At 38.2% G+C, this 20,779-nt stretch overlaps 1 protein-coding gene across 1 annotated transcript in view; it reads left to right on the top strand.

The window, feature by feature from the left end:
* MYRF (myelin regulatory factor) overlaps window positions 1–20,779 on the top strand; it is a gene marked incomplete at both ends in the record, with an annotated part of 105,609 nt that overhangs the window by 64,803 nt on the left and 20,027 nt on the right. The window contains 4 exons of the mRNA XM_083359725.1: window positions 15,436–15,631; window positions 17,948–18,024; window positions 18,244–18,354; window positions 20,071–20,161. Coding sequence (XP_083215851.1) covers window positions 15,436–15,631; window positions 17,948–18,024; window positions 18,244–18,354; window positions 20,071–20,161 — 475 coding nt within the window. The remainder of the gene's footprint in view (window positions 1–15,435; window positions 15,632–17,947; window positions 18,025–18,243; window positions 18,355–20,070; window positions 20,162–20,779) is intronic.

Raw genomic sequence — 20,779 nt, 5'->3', positions numbered from 1 at the left:
TCTTTTATGACTTGTGCTGGTACTTACCTTTGAAGCCCTACATGGCCTAGGCCCGGGATATTTGCAGGACCGTCTGCTGCCGGGAACGACTTCCCATCGCCCAGTGCGCTCACACAGAGAGGGCCTCCTCAGGGTGCCGTCGGCTAGACAGTGTCGGCCGGCAACCCCCAGGGGGAGGGCCTTCTCTGTGGGAGTGCCAGCCCTGTGGAACCAACTCCCCCTTGAGCTCCGGATGGCCCAAGATCTCTGGTCCTTTCGCCGCGGCCTTAAAACATTCCTTTTTCATCAGGCTGACCTAGACTGATGACAGGGATTTTAAAATGTTTTTTTAGTTTTTAATTTATTAATTTTAATTTTGGGGGGCTGTTAATTTAATTTTTTTTAACTTTTGTATCGCTGTATTTTATTGTTGTTAGCCGCCCTGAGTCCTTCGGGAGATAGGGCGGCATATAAGTCCCAAAAATAAATAAATAAATAAATAAGCCTTTAAAAATAGAGATATGAGTAGAAAGGGATGAATTGTGACTATTTTTGTGCTAGCTGTTCATCAACCTAGTTCATCCAAAATAAATTTTGGATTGCATTTTTAATGTACTTTTTAAAAAGGGGGTTTCAAGAAAGGGGAATATGTTCTGTGATTACAATCAGCAACTGTTTTATCAGTTTGGAAACAGCAAAAAGTTACCATGAAAACCTGATAGGTGATAAAAATCGAAACAGAACTGATAATATAATTAGTTCTATTACTAATTACATTATTAGTTCTGAAGAGAGAGCACATTTAGGAAAGAGCAATGGGAATTGGCTTCTAGGAGAAATGGTGCAAGATGAGGATGGTGAGATATGGAAGTGTCACAGGTGAAAAAACTAAAAGGGGGGTTAAAAAGAAAGAGGGAAGTTTAGATACAGTGTGCACTGAAAATCCCCTTGGGATCTGGGTGTTTAAAACTATTTAAATAACTATTGGTGAAGAAAAGAGAAATATGGGTGAATAAAGAATAATAGAGTCAGAAGTAATCTTGGAGGTCTTAAGCAGAAGATCCTATACGATTCTGGATAAATAGCTATCTAGTCTCTTCTTAAATACCTCCAATGCTGGAGCACCCACAACTTCTGTAGGCAAATCATTTCATTGATTAATTGTTCAAACTGTCAGGAAATTTCTCCTTAGTTCTAGGTTGGTTCTCTCCTTGATTAGTTTCTATCCATTGTGTCTTGTCTTGCCCTTAGATGCTCTGGAGAATAGGAGAAGAAGACTGCTATCATGTCACCCCTACTCCTTCTCTTCATTAAACTATGCCAGGGGTCTTCAAACTTGTCCCTTTTATGACTTGTGGATTTCAACTCCCAGAATTAATCAGCCAGCATGCCTGGTTGAGGAATTCTGGGAGTTGAAGTCCACAAGTCATAAAAGGGCCAAGTTTGAAGACCCCTGAACTATGCTATGTTGTTATATTAATTATATTACATCACATCACATTGCATTACATTATTAACGCATTTTATTGTTATGCTATATTGGTGCCATGTTTAAGCAAAGGAATAGAAAGAAATCGGGTGCATGATTTGTAGGACAATACAGATGCCGAGTCTAGAAAACAGTCCAGGTGACTTATACGGACATAAGAAAGGTAAAGAAGCCACATAAGGTGAGAGCAAGAAGCTGAGGAAAGCCAGCTTACAGGGTAGAGTTTACAAGGCGAGAAAGTCAAATGTTCAAGGGTAAAAAAAATGCGCACATCCTCCCCACATTCCAGAAAGGTGATGGAGAACTGGCAGCCAGCCACATGGATTCTGGGAATGGCCTCCTTTGAAAAACAATCCTCTCGATTTCTAGACAGCTAGTATCTCTTGTTTGTCTCCATTTGTGGAGAAAGGGAACCCTGCCCTTTTGGGATGCTAAATAAGATGAGATGGTTATCTGCCTTCATGAGAGCAATCTGGAGAGAAAAGGCCAGTGATTTACATGAAAGCCAGCTGTGGCATCAGAAAGAGGCTGCCCTTGAATGGCCTGGGATACCCAAACAAAGTGTGCTCTCTCCGGGGCTGCCTTCCCACAGTCTTGCAGAAGGCAATTCATCTAAGTTCCTTCAAGGTATAGAATGGGAGTGTAGAGTAAGATATTGATGTATTGGGTCAGCCAAAGGGTAAATTAGTGCAAAAGATTTTACAAACCCTTCCTCTGAACAATTAAAAAGCAATTCTATTTGAGCAGGGGGGTTTTGTTGTTGTTGTTTTAGAAAAATATATGTCATGGTAAAAAAAATTAATAATCCAGTGCGTATGTAGTACTTTCAAATTAAAATTTAATAAAAGTGTATTTTACACTTAAAAGTGGTACATTTTAAGTTTAATCGTCGGATCTTTTTTTCTTATTTTTTTTTTTAGCAAATCGTGCTTTAACGTTGAGCCTTTGGGGCTCTAAATAAGCAGGGATTGAATGTTGTAAACGTAGAGTGTCTAGATGTTTCTTCAATACAGCAAAATTGAGGGATATTTTTGGTGCCAGTGCAGGTAGCAGTCAGCCTATCTTTGACGTTGTCAAGCAGTATTTTTTTTCTAATTTAGGAAAGGACTTCTGCCATAGTAATGCTACAGAAAGGGGAGGGGGGGAAGAAGGGAAGATAACGTCATGATCTCATAATGAAGCTTGGTTTTTAGAAGCGAGTTAGAAGTGAATTTTGCCAGGTTACTAAGAACAGCTATGGTAATTATTTATTTATTTTCATTTTATTTTTATTACATTTATATCCCGCCCTTCTCCGAAGACTCAGGGCGGCTTACAAGCTTAGCAGTAGCCTTCATTCTATGTATATGCCTGCTTGTTAGGGCTTTCACACACACACACCAAGCGGCATTATTACAAAGTCAGCTTAATTGCCCCCAACAATCTGGGTCCTCATTTTACCTACCTCGGAAGGATGGAAGGCTGAGTCAACCTTGAGCCTGGTGGGATGTGAACCTGCACTAATTGCAGGCAGCTGGTGTTACTTAAGGAGGCATTAGCCCACTGCTCCACCAAGGCAGTGGGCTAATTAAGGTTTCCCCCCCCCAGTAGAATGAAAGAGAAAAAAATCATTTTTTTTCTTTCAGAATTAAGCCCACCTCTTGCCAAAAATAACAGAGAATTTGTTTGCCCATTCCTTAAAATGTGCCAGCATTCATGCAGAATGCAGATAGGATTGGGTTATAGATATTTATCACAGCCTTAAAAGAATTTTGATCTTTGTGCCATTCTTTGTGTCTCCCCCATGTTTACATGGGAGAGGCACAAATTTCTTTGACCAAGGAAATGCAAGCCAATTAGCTATGTAAATCCACTGCTAATATACTAAAGAAAATTACTTCTGAGTTCAGTTTTTTTCTGTTTATCCTGACAACTTCTTATGAAGATGATAAAGCTTGGAGTTTAAAAAGAAACAAAATATAATTATTTTGTAGAAGGCAGGTTAAAAAAAACTACTCATAAATTGAAACATGGTATTTTATATCAAATCATTTATGAGAATTTAGCACTCGAATCTTATTTAAAGTTTAATTTCAAGTTTAGTTAGTATTTCAAAGATATACTGGCAAATGGTTTGAGATTAAAAACATTTAATCATTTAATACATAAAATATGCCAGATGCCATCTCCATTCCCAGCTGTAATGATCTGCAGGTCAGAAATTGGAAAATTCTTTGCCTAAGAAGAGCAATTCATCTGATATTTTTGGCTCCTTTAGGCTATAGTGTAACCTCTAGAAACTCATTCTCACTTGTTACTGAAAATTGGAAGCATTTGGTTTATCACCAATGTGTCATCCAGAACAATTTATCTTAAATATAAAAAAATCAAGTGAAATATATATGTCCTGTCTGCTAAGGCATTCATATATTTGTTCTGGGCCTTGTGGAAGTATCTAGTTCAGTGATGGCTAACCTTTTAGAGACCAAGTGTCCAAACTGCAACCCAAAACCCATTTATTTATATCGCAATGTGCCAGGGCTGCATCAGCATTGTGGTACCCTCGGGGCAGGTGGGGGGGGCTTGGCCCACTGCGTGGGTTTGGCTGCAGTGGTACGGCAGACTGGGTGAGCATGGCCGGGGCCAGGGCGGCAGGAGCCAGTCCCTCACCATTTCCAGGGCATCCCCGGGGGGCCAACGCTGCTTGCTCGCTCACTTTCTGCCCTGTCGCTTCCAAACACCATGTGCTCGCTACTCTGGTGAACTCTGCTGGGGCAACAGCACGCGTGCCCACAGAGAGGGCTCTTGAGTGCTGCCTCTGGCACATGTGCCATAGGTTCTCCACCACTGATCTAGTTGGTCATCCTATAGCAGTGCTGAGGTCCACAAAGGAGAATCTGGAGGTCCCAAGCCTCCTGTTGTAGAAGTTGTCCGGGTTTTCGCATCCCAGTCCTGACTACTGTTTTCGGGAAAAAGCTTGATAATTCCTGTGGCTGCTATCTTATTTTCCAAAAGTGTTTCATCTGTGATCTCATAACTTCATTGGAAGGGCTCTCTTTCCTTATGCTGCCTGACATTTAAAAAGTAAAATACGAAACAACACCAGCAAACAAATCTAAATAATTACAATAGTAATTGTTCTGGCTATGTAGCATAGAGGTTTGTAACTGGAGGATTCAGTTCTTGCTTCCCCTTCTTTAAATATAAATCTGTGTCCAGGGGATAAATAAAATCAAAACGTTATTTGTTTAAAATATACATACATTACATACATACATACATACATACATACATACATACATACTCCTTTTGATTTTAAGTATTAAAATCTAGACATTCAGTGTGGAAGGAGACAATTATAAAACTGCCCAGATTATGTAATAAAGTAATTTGCACCAGAGTTCCAGCCACAAGATGGTGATGGTTTCTTACAAATGAAAAGCTCTCAGCCCAAATCTTCGAAGAGATTGGAAAGAGTATAAAATATTACAGATCACAAAAGGATTCCAAACAAAAGATTATATTTTCATGAATGTAGCCTGATCTTGAAGGCTGGGAGTAAACACCAATTCCATAACCTGTACAGAGAACGATAAAAAAAGTTGAGTCCTGGCACAACACAGAAGGGGAAAAAAAACATCTCAGCATAAATTCCTGGTTACCTGTATTGACTCCTATAGAAACAAAGGGCTTTGTGAAGGAAATGATCCTCTGTTTCGGTGCCCTGGACTATTTCAGCTTTTTGGAGCTTAATTAGATGTTCCTACAGATTACGATCAAAGGAATACTTTTCAGTGTTGTGGCTTGCTTGAAAGGGCCAAGATCTGAGCAAGAGGTAGTCAGGGGAAGTGTGGGAAGACTTTGATTTCCGCTCAGTCTCTCTAATTTTGGGAGAGATGTTTGACAGTCAGTCTTGAGATTTCAGACACCCTTGGCAGCATTTCCTAATTTGCATTCTGAAAGCTGCATTCCTCGTGGTGTTACATATGAGGAGGTAAATTAAAACAACCCTGTTTGATTTGCAGTATACATAGACAGTACTGGCTTTCTTGCAATAAAATTGCAATCTTTTCTTTAAACTTTTTTTTTTCCTGATGAAAAATTTCCATCTTGAATTTTTAGTTTTTTATGCCAAATGTTAGAAAAGTGAAGTGTGAAAGAACTTTTTAAGTGCTTCACATGATGCTAAGCTTGAAAAACAAAACAAAAATAAAACATTCCCACTGTTTATTTTTCTCTCTTTCATTTCTGAAGCTAACTGTACCTTCAAAAGCTTACTTTAATTACAAAAGGTGGTGTATTTGTTAATTAATTAATTACATTTGCTAATGTAATTAAGTGCAACCCTGCTGTTAAGTGAACCCTGCGGCTACAAATTTTGAACTGCTGCCATACAGCATTAGGAATTAGAAATGGGATAAATGCAGAATAAAGCCTTTTTTCTAAGAATGTGAATTTAAGCAATTGACAAATGGTTCTTGCCATTTGTCTACCCCTTCATACAAACAATGGGTAGAAAATTGAAGTACTTTTTCTTGTTTTTGTCCCTAGACTGGTAAACAATGAGGGTACAAAGATGGATTTTTATATGTAACAGTAAAGAAGTCTTTTATAGTTTTTTAGAAAATAGACATCCCATGTCCCGTTAGGTCATCATTTTAGAGATATATCCTTACCTAAATGGAGAAACAGAATGACCACAAGCGAGCAAAACAAAAGCAGTGGGAGCAGGAGTGACTTCCAACTTTCTGCCAGCTTCCCCATTGAGTTTCCTTGTGGGAAGCTGGCAGAGAGCATCAGAAATCTTCCTCACTTCTCTCTTTCTTTCATCCCTCTATCCTGCCTTCCTTCCGTGCCTCCATCCTTCTCTCTCACTCTTCCCCTTCCTTTTCTCTCTCTCTACTATTCTGTCACTATCTTCCTTCTTCCCTCCTGGGAGTGCACAAGTGTTGCTGTGCTGGTCAGAGATGGGGGAGGGAGTGGCATGGGTTGTGAATGGTGTGTGAAGGTGCCGAAGAGGTGCTGTATGGGTTGGGGAAGGGGCGAAGCTTGGGGAAGGGTTGTGGAGGTGCACAGGTGGTGCAATGCCCGTTCAGGGAAGGCATATGCAGTGGACAGTCTGGCTTGAGAAGGATGCATGGGGCCATGCAAGAGTTGTTGTGCTGGTCAGGGAAGGCATCTGGCAGTGCAGCATTGGCCAGGGAGGGGAAGGGCAGTAGCAGTCAGTAGCTCCAAAGCCGTCATAACTTTTCCAAACTTCATTCCATCAGGAGTCCTGAGTCCCAGATTTTGACACATTCTGTAAGCCTCTTTGAGATAGCTTAGTTCAAAAATGGTTACCCCATGAACTGTTTAACTGTTCCACCCAGTGAAAGATAATGACAACAAGAATTTTAGTGCTTTATAAATTATTTTGTTAGCTACAGAGGAATTGTGCCAAGTTTATAGTGAAAATTGTCACAAAAGACATTCCAATTAGGAAAGTAAGCAAGAATTATATTATCTCTGTGGAATGTTCTTTCATTTTCACAGAGCAGCAGTGAGAAACTCCTGGGATACAACAAAGTTAAATAAAGCCCTTTTAGTGTTTTTTTTTCATTTGGATCTCTTCTAGTGGTGATAGTGCATTTGCAGTGAGCCACTTTTTAATCACAGTTTATTGTGAATCAATACAAGAGCACGTGAAGATCAATAACCTATGGTGCTTTGATCAAATGACAGTTTACTTTATTGGGCAGGACAAGGACAAAAATGTCATTGAGATATACTCCTTAAACTAGGCTTATGGGGTTGCTTGGATTAACCAAAATACAATAGAAACATTCCTGCATTGAGATAAATATCTGACACTAATACAATTATCTTTTTTAAAATTACCATCTACTTCTTGACATGAGCTCATGACTTTACAGAAGTAATATTAATACTGAGGGGAAAAAATTAATACCGATAGAGGACATTTGTATTACTAATGTCAGAACTAGTTAATACTTTGTATTGAATCGAGGATAGATGCAAAATCATGACACTCTCTTCCTTCTGTTTTTTTCTCAAACACTTTAATTTTAGCTAGTGTCTCTTTTAAAATGTCATGGAGATGCCAGTCTTTTGCACTGCATTTAGTTCATCCAGGAAGTAATGAAAAATAGCAAGGGAAAACCTAAAACTGATATATGTACCTTTGAGGAAGAAAAAGCCATGCATATTGATGTGGCTGCAGTTTAATCTTTAATGGTGGTGTTGGTTTTTTTACCCTTATGATAGGCTAGTGAGGAGTTATGTGAAATCGGACATGAAGCATTGGTTGCACTGAAATAAGAATAAGCTTCTAGTGGCCACTGGCCAACAATATGGCAAAATGGATGCTTTAAATTGTCTTACTGTATTCTCTGTAAGTTGCCAAGTCTTTTTTCGATTGCAGCAGGATAGAAACATGTATAATAAGTAAATAAATAACATTTACTTTTCCAATGTATATCCATTTGCCTCTACTACATCATCTCTCTGAAGCTGCTATTCACTATAATTTGCAACATTCTACCTAGCACAGTTGTTATAACAGTGTTATAATATTGTTTTCTGGTTTTTTTTTACTATCAATGATCATTACTATAAATTACCACTGAATTTAGCTAGACATTAGACAAGTGGGAAAGAAATACTAGCATTCTGGTTATTTTCAGTCAGTTTATTGACTAAATGCTCAACTTACTTGAAAATTGTAACTGTATGAATACACACTGTCTGCGCAGAGAGAACTGCACAAAATGAATGTTCAGCAAATGACTACAAGAAATATATTTGTTGACTTTTAGCATAACCCTTTCCCAGAAATATTTCATGGACTGGTTCCAGGTGTTGGTGGAGTGAGTTTGGCAGCAGTTATTTTTCAGAAAGAACTGAAATCTTGCAAGGTCTTTGCTTTCATCTGTTTTTCAATAAAGGCAGACTGTCCTATCTATTGTATTCCTATCTTAATTTTCTACTCTAGAAGAATGCTAATGATTATTTTAGTATATCTTCCTTTTCTCTAGGAACTGTAATTTATGTGAGGACCTCACTTTGTTTTATCCTCACAACAGTTAGTTTCTGAGATAGATCAGGCAGAGAATGGATGGCTTGCCCAAAATCATCCACCCAAGGTGGACCTGAACCTCCCCATTCTTATAAACATTGCAGTGTCCTGGAACTTTTCTTATCTGAAGATAATGTATCTGTGGAAATACCTATACATCTTCACTGCCAGAGATTCAGAGGAATCTCCCAATTTCTTCAAAACGCAGGAACATTGTTCATATTTTAGAGGATCACTAATCTGTTGTCAAAATCTTAAAAGATGATGCAGTAAAAGTGCTACACTCAATTTGCCAGCAAATTTGGAAAACTCAACAGTGGCCACAGGATTGGAAAAGATCAGTTTACATTGCAATTCCAAAGAAAGGCAGTGCCAAAGAATAAGTTCAAACTATTGCACCATTGCACTCATTTCTCACGCTAGTAAAGTTATGCTTAAAATCCTACAAGCTAGACTCCAGCAGTATGTGGATCGAGAACTACCAGAAGTACAGACAGGATTTTGAAGAGGCAGAGGAACTAGAGATCAAATTGTCAACATACACTGGATCATGGAGAAAGCTAGAGTGTTCCAGAAAAACATCTACTTCTGCTTCATTGACTATGCTAAAGCCTTTGATTGTGTGGATCATAACAAACTGTGGGAAGTTCTTAAAGAGGTGGGCATACCAGACCATCTTATTTGTCTCTTTAGAAACCTATTTGTGGGCCAAGAAGCAACAGTGAGAACTGGACACGGAACCACTGATTGGTTCAAAATTGGGAAAGGAGTCCGGCAAGGCTGTATACTGTCACCCTGCCTATTTAACTTATATGCAGAGCACATCATGAGAAAGGCAGGGCTAGATGAATCAAAAGTTGGAATTAAGATTGCCGGAAGAAATATCAACAACCTAAGATATGCAGATGATACCACTCTAATGACAGAAAGTGAAGAAAAACTAAAGAGCCTCTTGTTGCGGGTGAAGAAGGATAGTGCAAAAGTTGGGTTGAAACTTAACATTAAGAAAACCAAGATCATGGCATCCGGCCCTCTCAATTCCTGGCAAATAGATGGGGAATAAATGGAGGTAGTGACAGATTTTATTTTCCTATGCTCCAAGATCACCGCATACAGGGACTGCAGCCAAGAAATTAAAAGACGCTTGCTCCTCGGGAGGAAAGCCATGGCAAATCTAGACAGCACACTAAAAAGCAGAGACATCACCTTGTCAACAAAAGTGCGTATAGTCAAGGCTATTGTCTTCCCAGTTGCAATGTATGGCTGTGAAAGTTGGACCATTAAAAAGGCTGAGCGCCAAAGAATTGAGGCCTTTGAACTCTGGTGCTGGAGAAGACTCCTGCAAGTCCCTTGGACTGCAAGGTGATCAAACCGGTCAGTCCTAGAGGAGATCAACCCTGACGGCTCTTTAGAAGGCCAGATCCTGAAGCTAAAACTCGAATTCTTTGGCCACCTAACAAGAAGGAAGGACTCACGGGAGAAGAGCCTAATGCTGACAAAGATTGAGGGCAATAGAAGAATGGGATGACAGATAATGAGGTGGCTGGATGGAGTCACTGAAGCAGTAGGCGTGAGACTAAATGGACTCCAGAAGATGGTAGAGGACAGAAAGGCCTGGAGGAACGTTATCCATAGGGTCGCGATGGGTCACACATGACTTCGCAGCTAACAACAACAATCTGTTGTCCTTATTTCTTGCTTTGATTTGATGCTCATCTATTCTCACGGTTTCATTTTTCCTGCATTGCTCAGAGTTAATTCTACTTCATTTATTTTTGAATTGCTCTGTATTATGTTTCAATCTATGTTTAAAGAGCTCATATTTTTTTTAAAAAAAGGATCATCTCAAGGATAATACAAGTAACCCTCAACTTACAGTCACAGTTGGGACCAGATCTTCCATCACTAGGTGATGCAGTAATTAAGTGAGTCTTTATGCGATGATGCCCAATTTTACAACCTTTTTTGCTGCAGTCATTAAGTGAATCATACTATTGTTAAGTAAAGCCAGCTTCCCCCATTTACTTTGATTGTTGGAAGCCAGCTGGAAAGGTCGCAAGTGAAGATCATGTGACTCCAATATGCTGTAACAATCATAAATACATACCGGTTGTCAGGCACTGAAATCATGATATGGACTGAGGGGATGCTGTGATGGTTGTAAGTGTGAGGACCAGTTGTACGTCACTTTTTTCAGTACTGTTCAACAAATTGTATCCTACAGTTTCAGTCCTTCATTCATTAAATTCATGGTAACAGATATTTGTTAGACCATATTTGTTTTCTTATACTATGAGTTCAAACTCATCTTGCTTATTTCCCATACTCTTAGATGCTTTTATATAGAAATGCAGGCTGTGTTTGAAAGTTAAATCAAAGCATCTTGAAAACTATGTAGTAATTACTAGAAGTTAGAATGATTTTATTACTCTGACGGGACTTGTTCTTTCCTCAGTTTTTCTTAAACCAAGTAATTTCTGTAGTAGACTAAAAGTGCTATGGACATAATATATCTTAGTTTCAGCAAAGCATTTATACTCCATGGCATTTGTAGCAAGTTAGTTAAAGGCTGGATGACCTTTAATTGGATAAATAGCTTGCTAGAAAAAAAAAGGAAAGCGTGCTCATTCATGGTTCCTAAGAGTGGATGGTATTGAATGGAATGGCATGAAGGATCAGAGATTTTGGAACAGGGTCTGAAAAAGGTGACATAGATGGTCCTAGGAGTAGAAACTGAGTTCTGTGAAGAGAGATTGAAGGAAACTGTGAGGAAAGACAGTTGAAGCAAGATACAATAGTACTTCCAAATACTGAAAGGTATCAAATAGGAAATGTAGAGTTCTGTATATAGAACACAGGCAAATAGATTCAAGTTATAGGAGGGCAGTTTCTGATTGTTAAAAAAATGCTTAGTACAGTAAGGGCAATTTGATGGGGGAACCAAGTGCATAGAAAACTGTACACAGTCCAACTTCCTTTGAATTCTTTTGACCCTCATTTAACCCCAAGCGGATGCTAACCATTGAGAAGATTCCTTTGCATAGGCATGATTAGCAATAAATAAGTTTAATTGGATCTTCACTGGCCTGACACTCTCCAAGTAATCATCAAAACCCTTTGGTATTTGTTTGTTTATTTATTGTTGAACTTGTATATCACCCAATGACTCTGGGTGGTTATAATCAAAGAAAATACAATAAAACATGCAATGTATTGCAATTTTTACTTGTACTGATTCATGTGTCTGTTTGAATGCTGCTTAAAGGTTGCTCAGTGGTGTGTCTGTGTAATGGTCACTGACTAAGGCAGACTTGTTGTCTCCAAGAAGATCATTGGTTGATTTTGGGTGGGAATGGGTTCCTTTAAACCTATTGGCTGCCGCCTAGTGGCCAACCGTATAAATAGCTGTGCAGCAGCCACTGTTTCAGTTCTGTTCCCGTTTGCCTCAATAAAGCATGTTCCTGTTTGCAACCATCCATCTCACTTCTTGCCTGCAAAGAACCAGCTACACAACAAAACCTATAAAATATAAAAGATGGCCAGTAAAATGGACTGGATGGAATGAAGCAAGGGTTCTCACTCTTCCTCACTACAGCCCTAGGTGAAAAACCAGGTTGTCATGCCTCTTCTAAACAATAGCAGAGTGGGGACATTCAGATCCTGATGGGAACCTCATTGCAGAGGACAGATGGTGCTACAGAGAAGGTATATTTCTCTGGGTCCTGATAGTTAACATTGTGTAATGAAAGGAACTCAGAGTATACAAGATTAAATCAACCAGGCAGGTGGAGACAGGTGGTCCCTCAAGTAACCAGCCCCTTTAACACGTTCTATTGTGTTAATTAAATAATGTTGTTATATTATGACTCCTTTATAAAAGATGCATCATCATAGTCCTTCCTTGTGCCAAAGCCACCTTGCCTATAGTTTGCAGCATGAAGACTTTTCCTCTGCAGACATCTGCACTTAAGATGTGAAGGTTGGGTCCTATCCGGCTGATGTCATTTCCATGATGACAAAGAAAAAGACTTACCGAGCCTGCTTTTGTGGAATACGCCTCCTTTTGTGTATGACTGAATACCCTATTTCAGTAACTATTTATCTATGCTGGAACTGTCCAAATGACACATTGAATTCCCTTTGTGCTGTTTCTAGCATTGCTTGGGTGGATATGGACAGTGTTGAGAACAGATTACAAGGTATGAGGTTACTCTAATGAAGTCCAAAAATGTTAATACTTATAGAGGTTTGGACATTAAATAGTGCATATTCCTCTGGGCGGGAGCTTTCCTAACTCTCCTGGACAGCCAAAAGTTCTTTCTTTTATGATTTTAGAGATGCATTGAGCAGTAATCAGCTCGAATGAACTATGTATAGACTTTATTTGAAGGAGTACTCCTGCTTGCTTTTATTTTCCCTTATGTAACTGTTTCTCTCAAGTTTTATTGATGAATTGATTTTTTTACAGAAGTCATAGTTGAACCCAAAGACAGTGTACAGTGGCTTAAGATTAAGGAGGAAGAGGTCTATGTTTGCTTTTAGGTGATGGACGGGAAAATTTTGGTTTCTCAATAGAGTAGAATGCCAAGATATGTAGGAAGGAGAGAATAGCAAAATGAATCACCAGAAAAGTGAAGAAGGGGGAGAGGGGAAAGGAAATTCCTCTCATACTTTCTGACTAAGGTAGCTTGTTCTGTGGCCACCATCTGCTTTTTGTTCAGGGCACTTCTCTAGCAACTTGAGGTCCCCCTGTTACTATGAGGAAGACCTAAATGGCTCTTTACAGACTCTGCCAAGTTCACTCACCCCATGAGTGCTGACAGCGCATAGAGTTTATCCAGTTGCCATCGGCATGTCTGAGGAGGATCCTCAATATGTACAGGACTTCAGACTTTTGGAAATGAAGGCAAAATAGTGAGAGGCTGTTATGCTCCCACACAGAACTCTGCTCTTGTTCTTGGATATTCTGCTTTTCCTTCTGTCCTACCCATTTCTCTGACACAGCACCCACTGCCTTTCCATTTTCCATTTTCCTTCTTGTTTTCTTTTCTGATGAAGCCTTGGGTTTAAACCTTTCTTTCTGCATCTTTCCGATGCTTTCATGTTCACTTTCAGCAGGTTATTTAAGCACACATAAAGGGCCTGTGGCTGATCATGCTGGCTCTCATGTATGCACACTCCCATAGTCTTTATGAATGGAGAGCAGTAAGGAGGTGTAGATTAAACTTCCCATGCGCTCTGACCTTGCTTCCTCTCTCCCCCCCCCAAATAGTCTGAACTGATGCTTTTTAATACTGAAATATTTAAATGTATTAGTAATGGAGAGGTAACGAGGAAAAGGGCTGAAAGTTGTGAGAAAAATACTAGAGGTAACTCTAATTGCATTTCTTTTTGTCTGGAACTGGCATTGCCGTTTGTCTTAATATAACTTTCCACATCCCAGGACCATAACTCCCAAAATTGACCATCTTCATCCCATTCTCAATTCCTCTGAAAGGTGCTTAGAGGTTCTTCAGGATGGATGGTTTCAGATTGCTTTCAGATGACATAAGGAAATTCTGCTTTTCTGCACTTAGCCACTTTTTTTAATGCTTTCCCTAAGGTAGTTTTAAGGCAAGGCCAGGGCCACGTTAGGTAGTAGATCGGGTATGGCAACTCTCTAGAGCTCTTCTCCAGTCCACATTGATCTGCCCTATTTGTTTGCTCCTTCCAACATTCTGAGGACCCTTTGAAGGTGGGAATTACTGAAAGCCATCTTTTGAATCCCAAATAGTTTTTTAATGGATTAAAATGAGATGTACCGGGACATGGGATTGTTGAAGTTAATGTTTTAAGCCCTCCCCACACTTCCCTTGCTTTTAATATAGTTAAAAATTTTCTTGCTGTGCTGCTATTAACAATATCGGCACAATACTCATGGCTGGGTTAAGTTGGGGGTGGGTGGGAAGGCAAGTTAAAACTTTTAAAATGCCTAGTGAAATTAAAATAACTTTACCTGATGTTGAAAAAGTCAGCAGCATATTTTCTAGTCAAATTCTCAGAGAAAAAAACATACTAGCATGTGATTCCATCTCTTTTCAGATGAAAAGGGGAAAAAGCCATTTTTGCGTGGGCGTGAAATGATGAGCCAGGTAGATATATATAAAGCCATTTCAGGCTTTAAGTCCAGGTATTTAAATGGGGCCTGGAAACAGCACTGACACAATTCCAATCAGATGTGTAGCCATTGTATTTTGGACTAGTTGAGATTTTCAGACTACTTTTTCAGGCAGGATGAAATAATTAGAATATGTCTCAATATGGATGGAGTCAAATCCTCTTTCCTTACTCTCGAACTCAAAACTACCTACCCTTTATACAGAGAGATGTTTCCAGTGACATTATGCATGTAGTTTTTTTTTCATTAATCAAATATTTTAGGGTCCTTGGATCAATACCACCATAACCTGACCTATTTCAGAAGTGGGGTGAAACATATTTCTAGCAGAATTCTTGCTAATTATGTTCAACAAGCAAGAAATATCATTTTAGTTTTCACAAAAAAATTAGGAGACTTAGTTTAAGCCAGGATTTTTTCAAACTACGTTCTGTGGAATCTTAGGTTTCTACAACAACAACTTGATGGGATTCTGCAAGAGACTAAGATATGAAGAAGTTGCTTGACTTGAGTGCAGTCAATTTTCTTTCACTACAGCTTTGACTTTTGATCAGGAGTTTGGAGGATGTGGCTTTTTTTTTAAGTAACATATTCTGCTCCTTGAAAAGGTTTGAAAATCTCTGGTTTCAACCTTATGTGATTGTGGAAACAAGACTGCCCAGAAACAAATTTTGGATATATCCTTGTCTCATCAGTGCTCCCATTTGTTCTTTTGTCCAACATGTGATATCTTGTCTACTTTTCCCTTGCTTACAGACCTATGCCCACATATCGAGTGGATGCAGATAAAGGCTTCAATTTCTCTGTGGGAGACGATGCTTTTGTATGCCAGAAAAAGAACCACTTCCAAGTCACTGTGTACATTGGTATGATTGGAGACCCAAAATATGTCAAGACTCCTGAGGGTCTGAAGCCACTTGAATGCTTCTATCTGAAACTGCATGGGGTGAAGGCAAGTCTAAGAATAGCTGACTGCATCATTTAAAAGGATTGGAGGCGGCCTGACGGGGAAACTTTAGGAAATGTGTAAATGTGTCTCTCTATTAAAAATCTATTAAAAATCAGATTTTTTAAGGAGCTTGTTTACAGTTACATGGAATTTTAAGTAAAAATGGGTTGAACAATCCAATATATAGAATCGCAAATGCGTATCTGAGTTTGTTGTGTGGCATGTTTGACTAGCTAAGTTCTAAGTCAGAGTGGGTGATAATTAAAACATTTGCTCTTAATTAAATTTAATACATATTCATAAAATAGATTATCATTAAATTTACAACTGCTCCACCAAGAGCCTTGGTGGAGCAGTGGGCTAATGCCTCCTTAAGTAACACCAGCTGCCTGCAATCAGTGCAGGTTCGCATCCCACCAGGCTCAAGGTTGACTCAGCCTTCCATCCTTCCGAGGTAGGTAAAATGAGGACCCAGATTGTTGGGGGCAATTAAGCTGACTTTGTAATAATGCCGCTTGGGGGGTGTATGAAAGCCCTAATAAGCAGGCATATACATAGAATGAAGGCTACTGCTAAGCTTGTAAGCCGCCCTGAGTCTTCAGAGAAGGGCGGGATATAAATGGAATTAAAATAAATAAATAAATAAATAAATAAATAAATAAATAAATAAATAAATAAACAAACAAACAAACAAACAAACTATTAAAAGAGAAAAGATACAGTGTATACATTGGTGCTTAAAAGATTGTGAACTCTTTAAATCCTAAAAATTAATAAGGATAACCCAGTTAAACTAATGTATTTACTGAGGAAAATGATACAAAGTTAGATATTTATATGTGGCAATATTAATATGGTTTTGGGGCCTGCTGGATGACTGTTTTGATTGACACATGACTTTGCACTTTATGTATTTATTTATGTATTTATTTATTAGTTGAATTTATATACCGCTCTATTCCCGAAGGACTCAGAGCGGTTCACAAGGCGGTTAAAACAGTACAAAAAGAGAATAAAATGGAATTAAATTGGTACAGGCCCACAATTCATAATAACAATAAAATTAAAATTTTAAAATTAATTTAATATAATTTAATATGATTTAATTAAATACTTTAAAATTTAAAATCCCTCAGTTATTAAGCTTATATGCTTGTTTGCATATTGTCTATCCTGCTTCTTATGTTTTCTGGTTTAAAATTTTTAATTGTTCTTTATTAATAGTTTTGCTTGGTTGTCCATAATCATAAATATGAGATGGGTGATTATACAAATTGAATGAATGAATGAATGAATGAATGAATGAATGAATGAAAACATGGACTCAACCACCTCTCTCTCTTGGGTAGCCTTTACAAAACCAAACGGTATGTGAATCTAATAAACAGGTAATCAAATGAGCTGAATCTTTGCAACTTTTAAAAATCCAGATAAAATAGATTTTCTTAGTTTTAAGTTTAAGTTTATTAACAGCTGTTACCTTTTTTAAAATTTCCATTACTGTACAGACATAATCTTTATGAATTTAGAATATAACTTTAAAAATCAAATAGAAGGCACATAAGAATTACAGCTCTAGCATTTTTGTTGTACTTATGGTATAAAATTCATTCTGTGTAGCATTAGACACCATCTATATATCAATTTATAGACATTCAAACGGGAGCATGGAATATGTTTTTGTGTCCAGATCTTTTGTAGGGATGCCCCTTATCAATCCCTATTTCTAATGTACAATAAAGAATTACATTAAAGTTTTAAGCTGTTGTATTTGTATTATATTTTGTTCCCACTTCTATGAGGTTAATTATTGGAATTTAGAGTATTAACACTTGTGCAGTCCTTACTGAATTATTTTTCAGTTGTAGTTTGCTCACTATATGCTTCTGTTATAAATAGTGACAGATGGTCTGACTTAGACAACACATTCTGTAGTAATTTCCCTGTGATTATATTTGTTGAAAGAGTTGTGATCTAAATCCAAATACTTATTTATTTTATTTTTTTATTAAGTTTACTGGCTGCCCATCTTACCACAGGGTAACTCTGGGCAGCTATACACATCAAAAGACCCATAACTTATATCTAGGAGATACATATGTGTGTGTGTGAATTTATATGTTCTTATTGCCTTCCTCTCCTATAAGAAGGATAATTGCCAGTCTCAAGTACTGTTCATAGAATTATTTTACTGCAGTGCTTTAAAATGAAAGTGCCTCTTTAAGAATGAATATACTTAAGAATAGAGGATAAAGCAAAACATGTTCTCATAACTGTCTTTAAAATAGATCTGAGTCTTTCTTTTTTGTTTTTCTTCAGTTGGAAGCATTAAACCAGTCAATCAATATAGAACAGTCTCAGTCGGACCGCAGCAAAAGACCTTTTAATCCTGTCATGTGAGTACTACTCAGGGCTTCAGGCAGAAGTCAGGCACTGGGGTCAGGCTGTGTATTTATTTCTATGTTTAGTCCTCTACTCTTTCTTCTACTTTCTTTTTAAATGATGGTTCCCTCTACTTCTTGATCGGTGAGTTTTATAAAATGTCCTTGTCCTGCTCCAACTGATTAACTGACAGATGACAATCCTCCATTATTCTAATGTTTTCTCCTTTTCAGGGTCAATTTGCCTCCAGAGCAAGTCACAAAGGTCACAGTGGGGCGGCTGCATTTCAGTGAGACCACGGCCAATAACATGAGGAAGAAGGGGAAGCCTAATCCTGATCAGAGGTAAGCGTCCACTTGGTGACTTTCATTTAAGATTTCCAGGGCTATTTTCAACATAAAGGTTCTCAGGATAGTAATCAAATGTGTACAGTGGAAAATAATGTAGAATTAAAAATAACTTTGATGGTTAAGGATTCCATCAAGGGAGAGCCAAATTCAAGATCTACTTTCAGCTAAAGAATCACACTGAATAACTGGATCTGTTATTTTTTTGTGCCCAACCTGCCTCACAATCTTTTTTTGTGCTATGTAAGTGGCCATAAATAAGGACTTGTAGCCTCTTTGCAGGGAATGACTTTCCCATGCTTCTGCTCCCAGGGAAGCTCTGGCTACCTCCTTCCTCTCTTCATATTCTCTCCCCTGAAATTTAGAAATTTACAGTTTACAGATCCCCCCCGGATTTCCCATAGCTAAGCCTTTTTTAAACTCGGGTTCTTCAATAGGACTTATTTCATGGCTGCATCTCAGAAATCCAGGCTAGCATTGGATGGCAGGCAAAAAATACAAAATAATGTATGCGCCCAACTTTTTGCTGCCACCTAAGGATCCGTAAGTTGAATAGGCCATCTCTTGATCCAAAATTTCAAGAAATAATAATAAAAAATTTCAGTTGTTAATGCATCGGGAAAGAAAAAAAATGATAGTGCATAGAGAAAGCAGAGCTTTGTGAGTGCTAAATGGAGAAGTCTGAAATTTCAGCTAAGGGAACTACCAATCATTGCCTTTAGACTGTTTTGCGCTAAAGCTGTTAGGCAGAAATGCAACACAGATTTGTTCCAAGTGTGTGGTAAAGAAATTATATTTTAGGGTATTCAGATTCAGAGTGGCATAATTTCTTGCCAGCTGTGGGATAAGATGGGAGTGGAACATGGCAAAGCCATTACATGGATGTTGCCTTAGAAAATATATGCTGTTCAACACTGCCAGAATACCCCAAACTGTTTATCATTGTTCACTTAAAATAGCACTAGATCCAAAAGGGGAGCTTCATTTTCACTGTCAGTGCTATACAAAGCAGAATATCTGTATTGCCCTTTTGTTTCTCAGTCACAAATCTCAGATTGTTCTCTCTTTAAGACAAAGGAACAAAACTGAACTGTTAAATGTGTGATCAGAATTTAAGACTTCAAATTTACTTTTGTAAAATTGTAATATAAAATAATATCTTGAAAAGCAGAGAGGCTCAGGAAAAAAAATCAATGTTGAATTCTCTAATACTTTGATATGTCTGATTTATGTTATGCTTTTTCATTTCCTGTCTGAAAAAGAGTGGTTTTCATTTGTGCTGGGTTTATCTCTGATGTCTATTCAGGAAAAATGACACAGAATGATGAACTCTGCAAAGCTGTCTTATTCAGATGATTTTAAATGAACTGCTGGAGTTTTGCAGTTATATTTTAAATGTATTTTGTGGCACTACAGGGTAGTCTGCCACCATACCTGGCTGTTTTTCAGAGCCATTATCACACGCTGAATCAATTGGTTCTCAGTATGTGGTGAATGCAGTTTAGTTCTAAGTAGAGTTGTTCAAATGTCTGACAATGTTTTCTTTATTTTATTAAGGAATGGAATAAATTTGAAAATTATTTTGTATTAAAGAACAGAATATTTTGATAAAACGTTCACTATGTTTTTAGAAAATCTCATATTTCACATGTGCTATGTTTCTATCTGTGAACTGGGGAAAGTCTATGCTTATCTGGTCCTGTCTTGTTTCAGATACTTCATGCTGGTTGTGGCTTTGCAAGGTCACTCTCAGAACCAGAACTACACTCTGGCTGCTCATATCTCAGAGCGCATCATTGTTAGAGTAAGTCTACTCCCTTCCCTGGCAACATATCCTTCCATGGTCGTGAACATTCAGAGTTTTATACTTTACTTGACAGGAGTTCCTTCATGTTCTTAACCCCAGTACCAGCCTGCCCCTTGTTCCACAGTGTTCCTTGCTTTGCCTTTCTCATTCATGATCCCTTCTACCCTAATCTTGTTTAGCTTTCTGAACTCTGACTCTTTCTTCCACACAAAGAAGGCCTTTGGCAAATACTTACGTTAAAAGAGTTCCAAAGCTTTCAAGGCTTATAGGCTCCAAGTAAATATATCTGCAAGGAAAGCAGGCTTGTTGTTGGAGGAACCTAGGAATATTGAATGATAGATATTACAAGTGATGTCCATGTTAATCATGTAATTGTATTAGTGATAACCAATACCACCAGTTAGCAAACTTTCCTGTTCCATGACAAAAGCCGCAAGGCAAGTCTTACGGATCAGATATTCAACGGTTTTGTTGAATTTAAACCAGCCCCAAAGATTGCACTTTTGCAGACTTACACCTTAAAGTTCTCAAAAAAGAAATGTTAAGTACAGATGAGGGAAACTAGTAAGAAGTATTATGACTGATTTCGCCTAGGGGCATACTTTATTAAAGTGG

Source organism: Vipera ursinii (genome assembly GCF_947247035.1).
Source record: "Vipera ursinii genome assembly, chromosome: 1".
Taxonomy (NCBI): Eukaryota; Metazoa; Chordata; class Lepidosauria; order Squamata; family Viperidae; genus Vipera; species Vipera ursinii.
The sequence above is the reverse complement of the archived record's forward strand: the minus strand, read 5'-3'. Positions and strand labels throughout refer to the sequence as shown.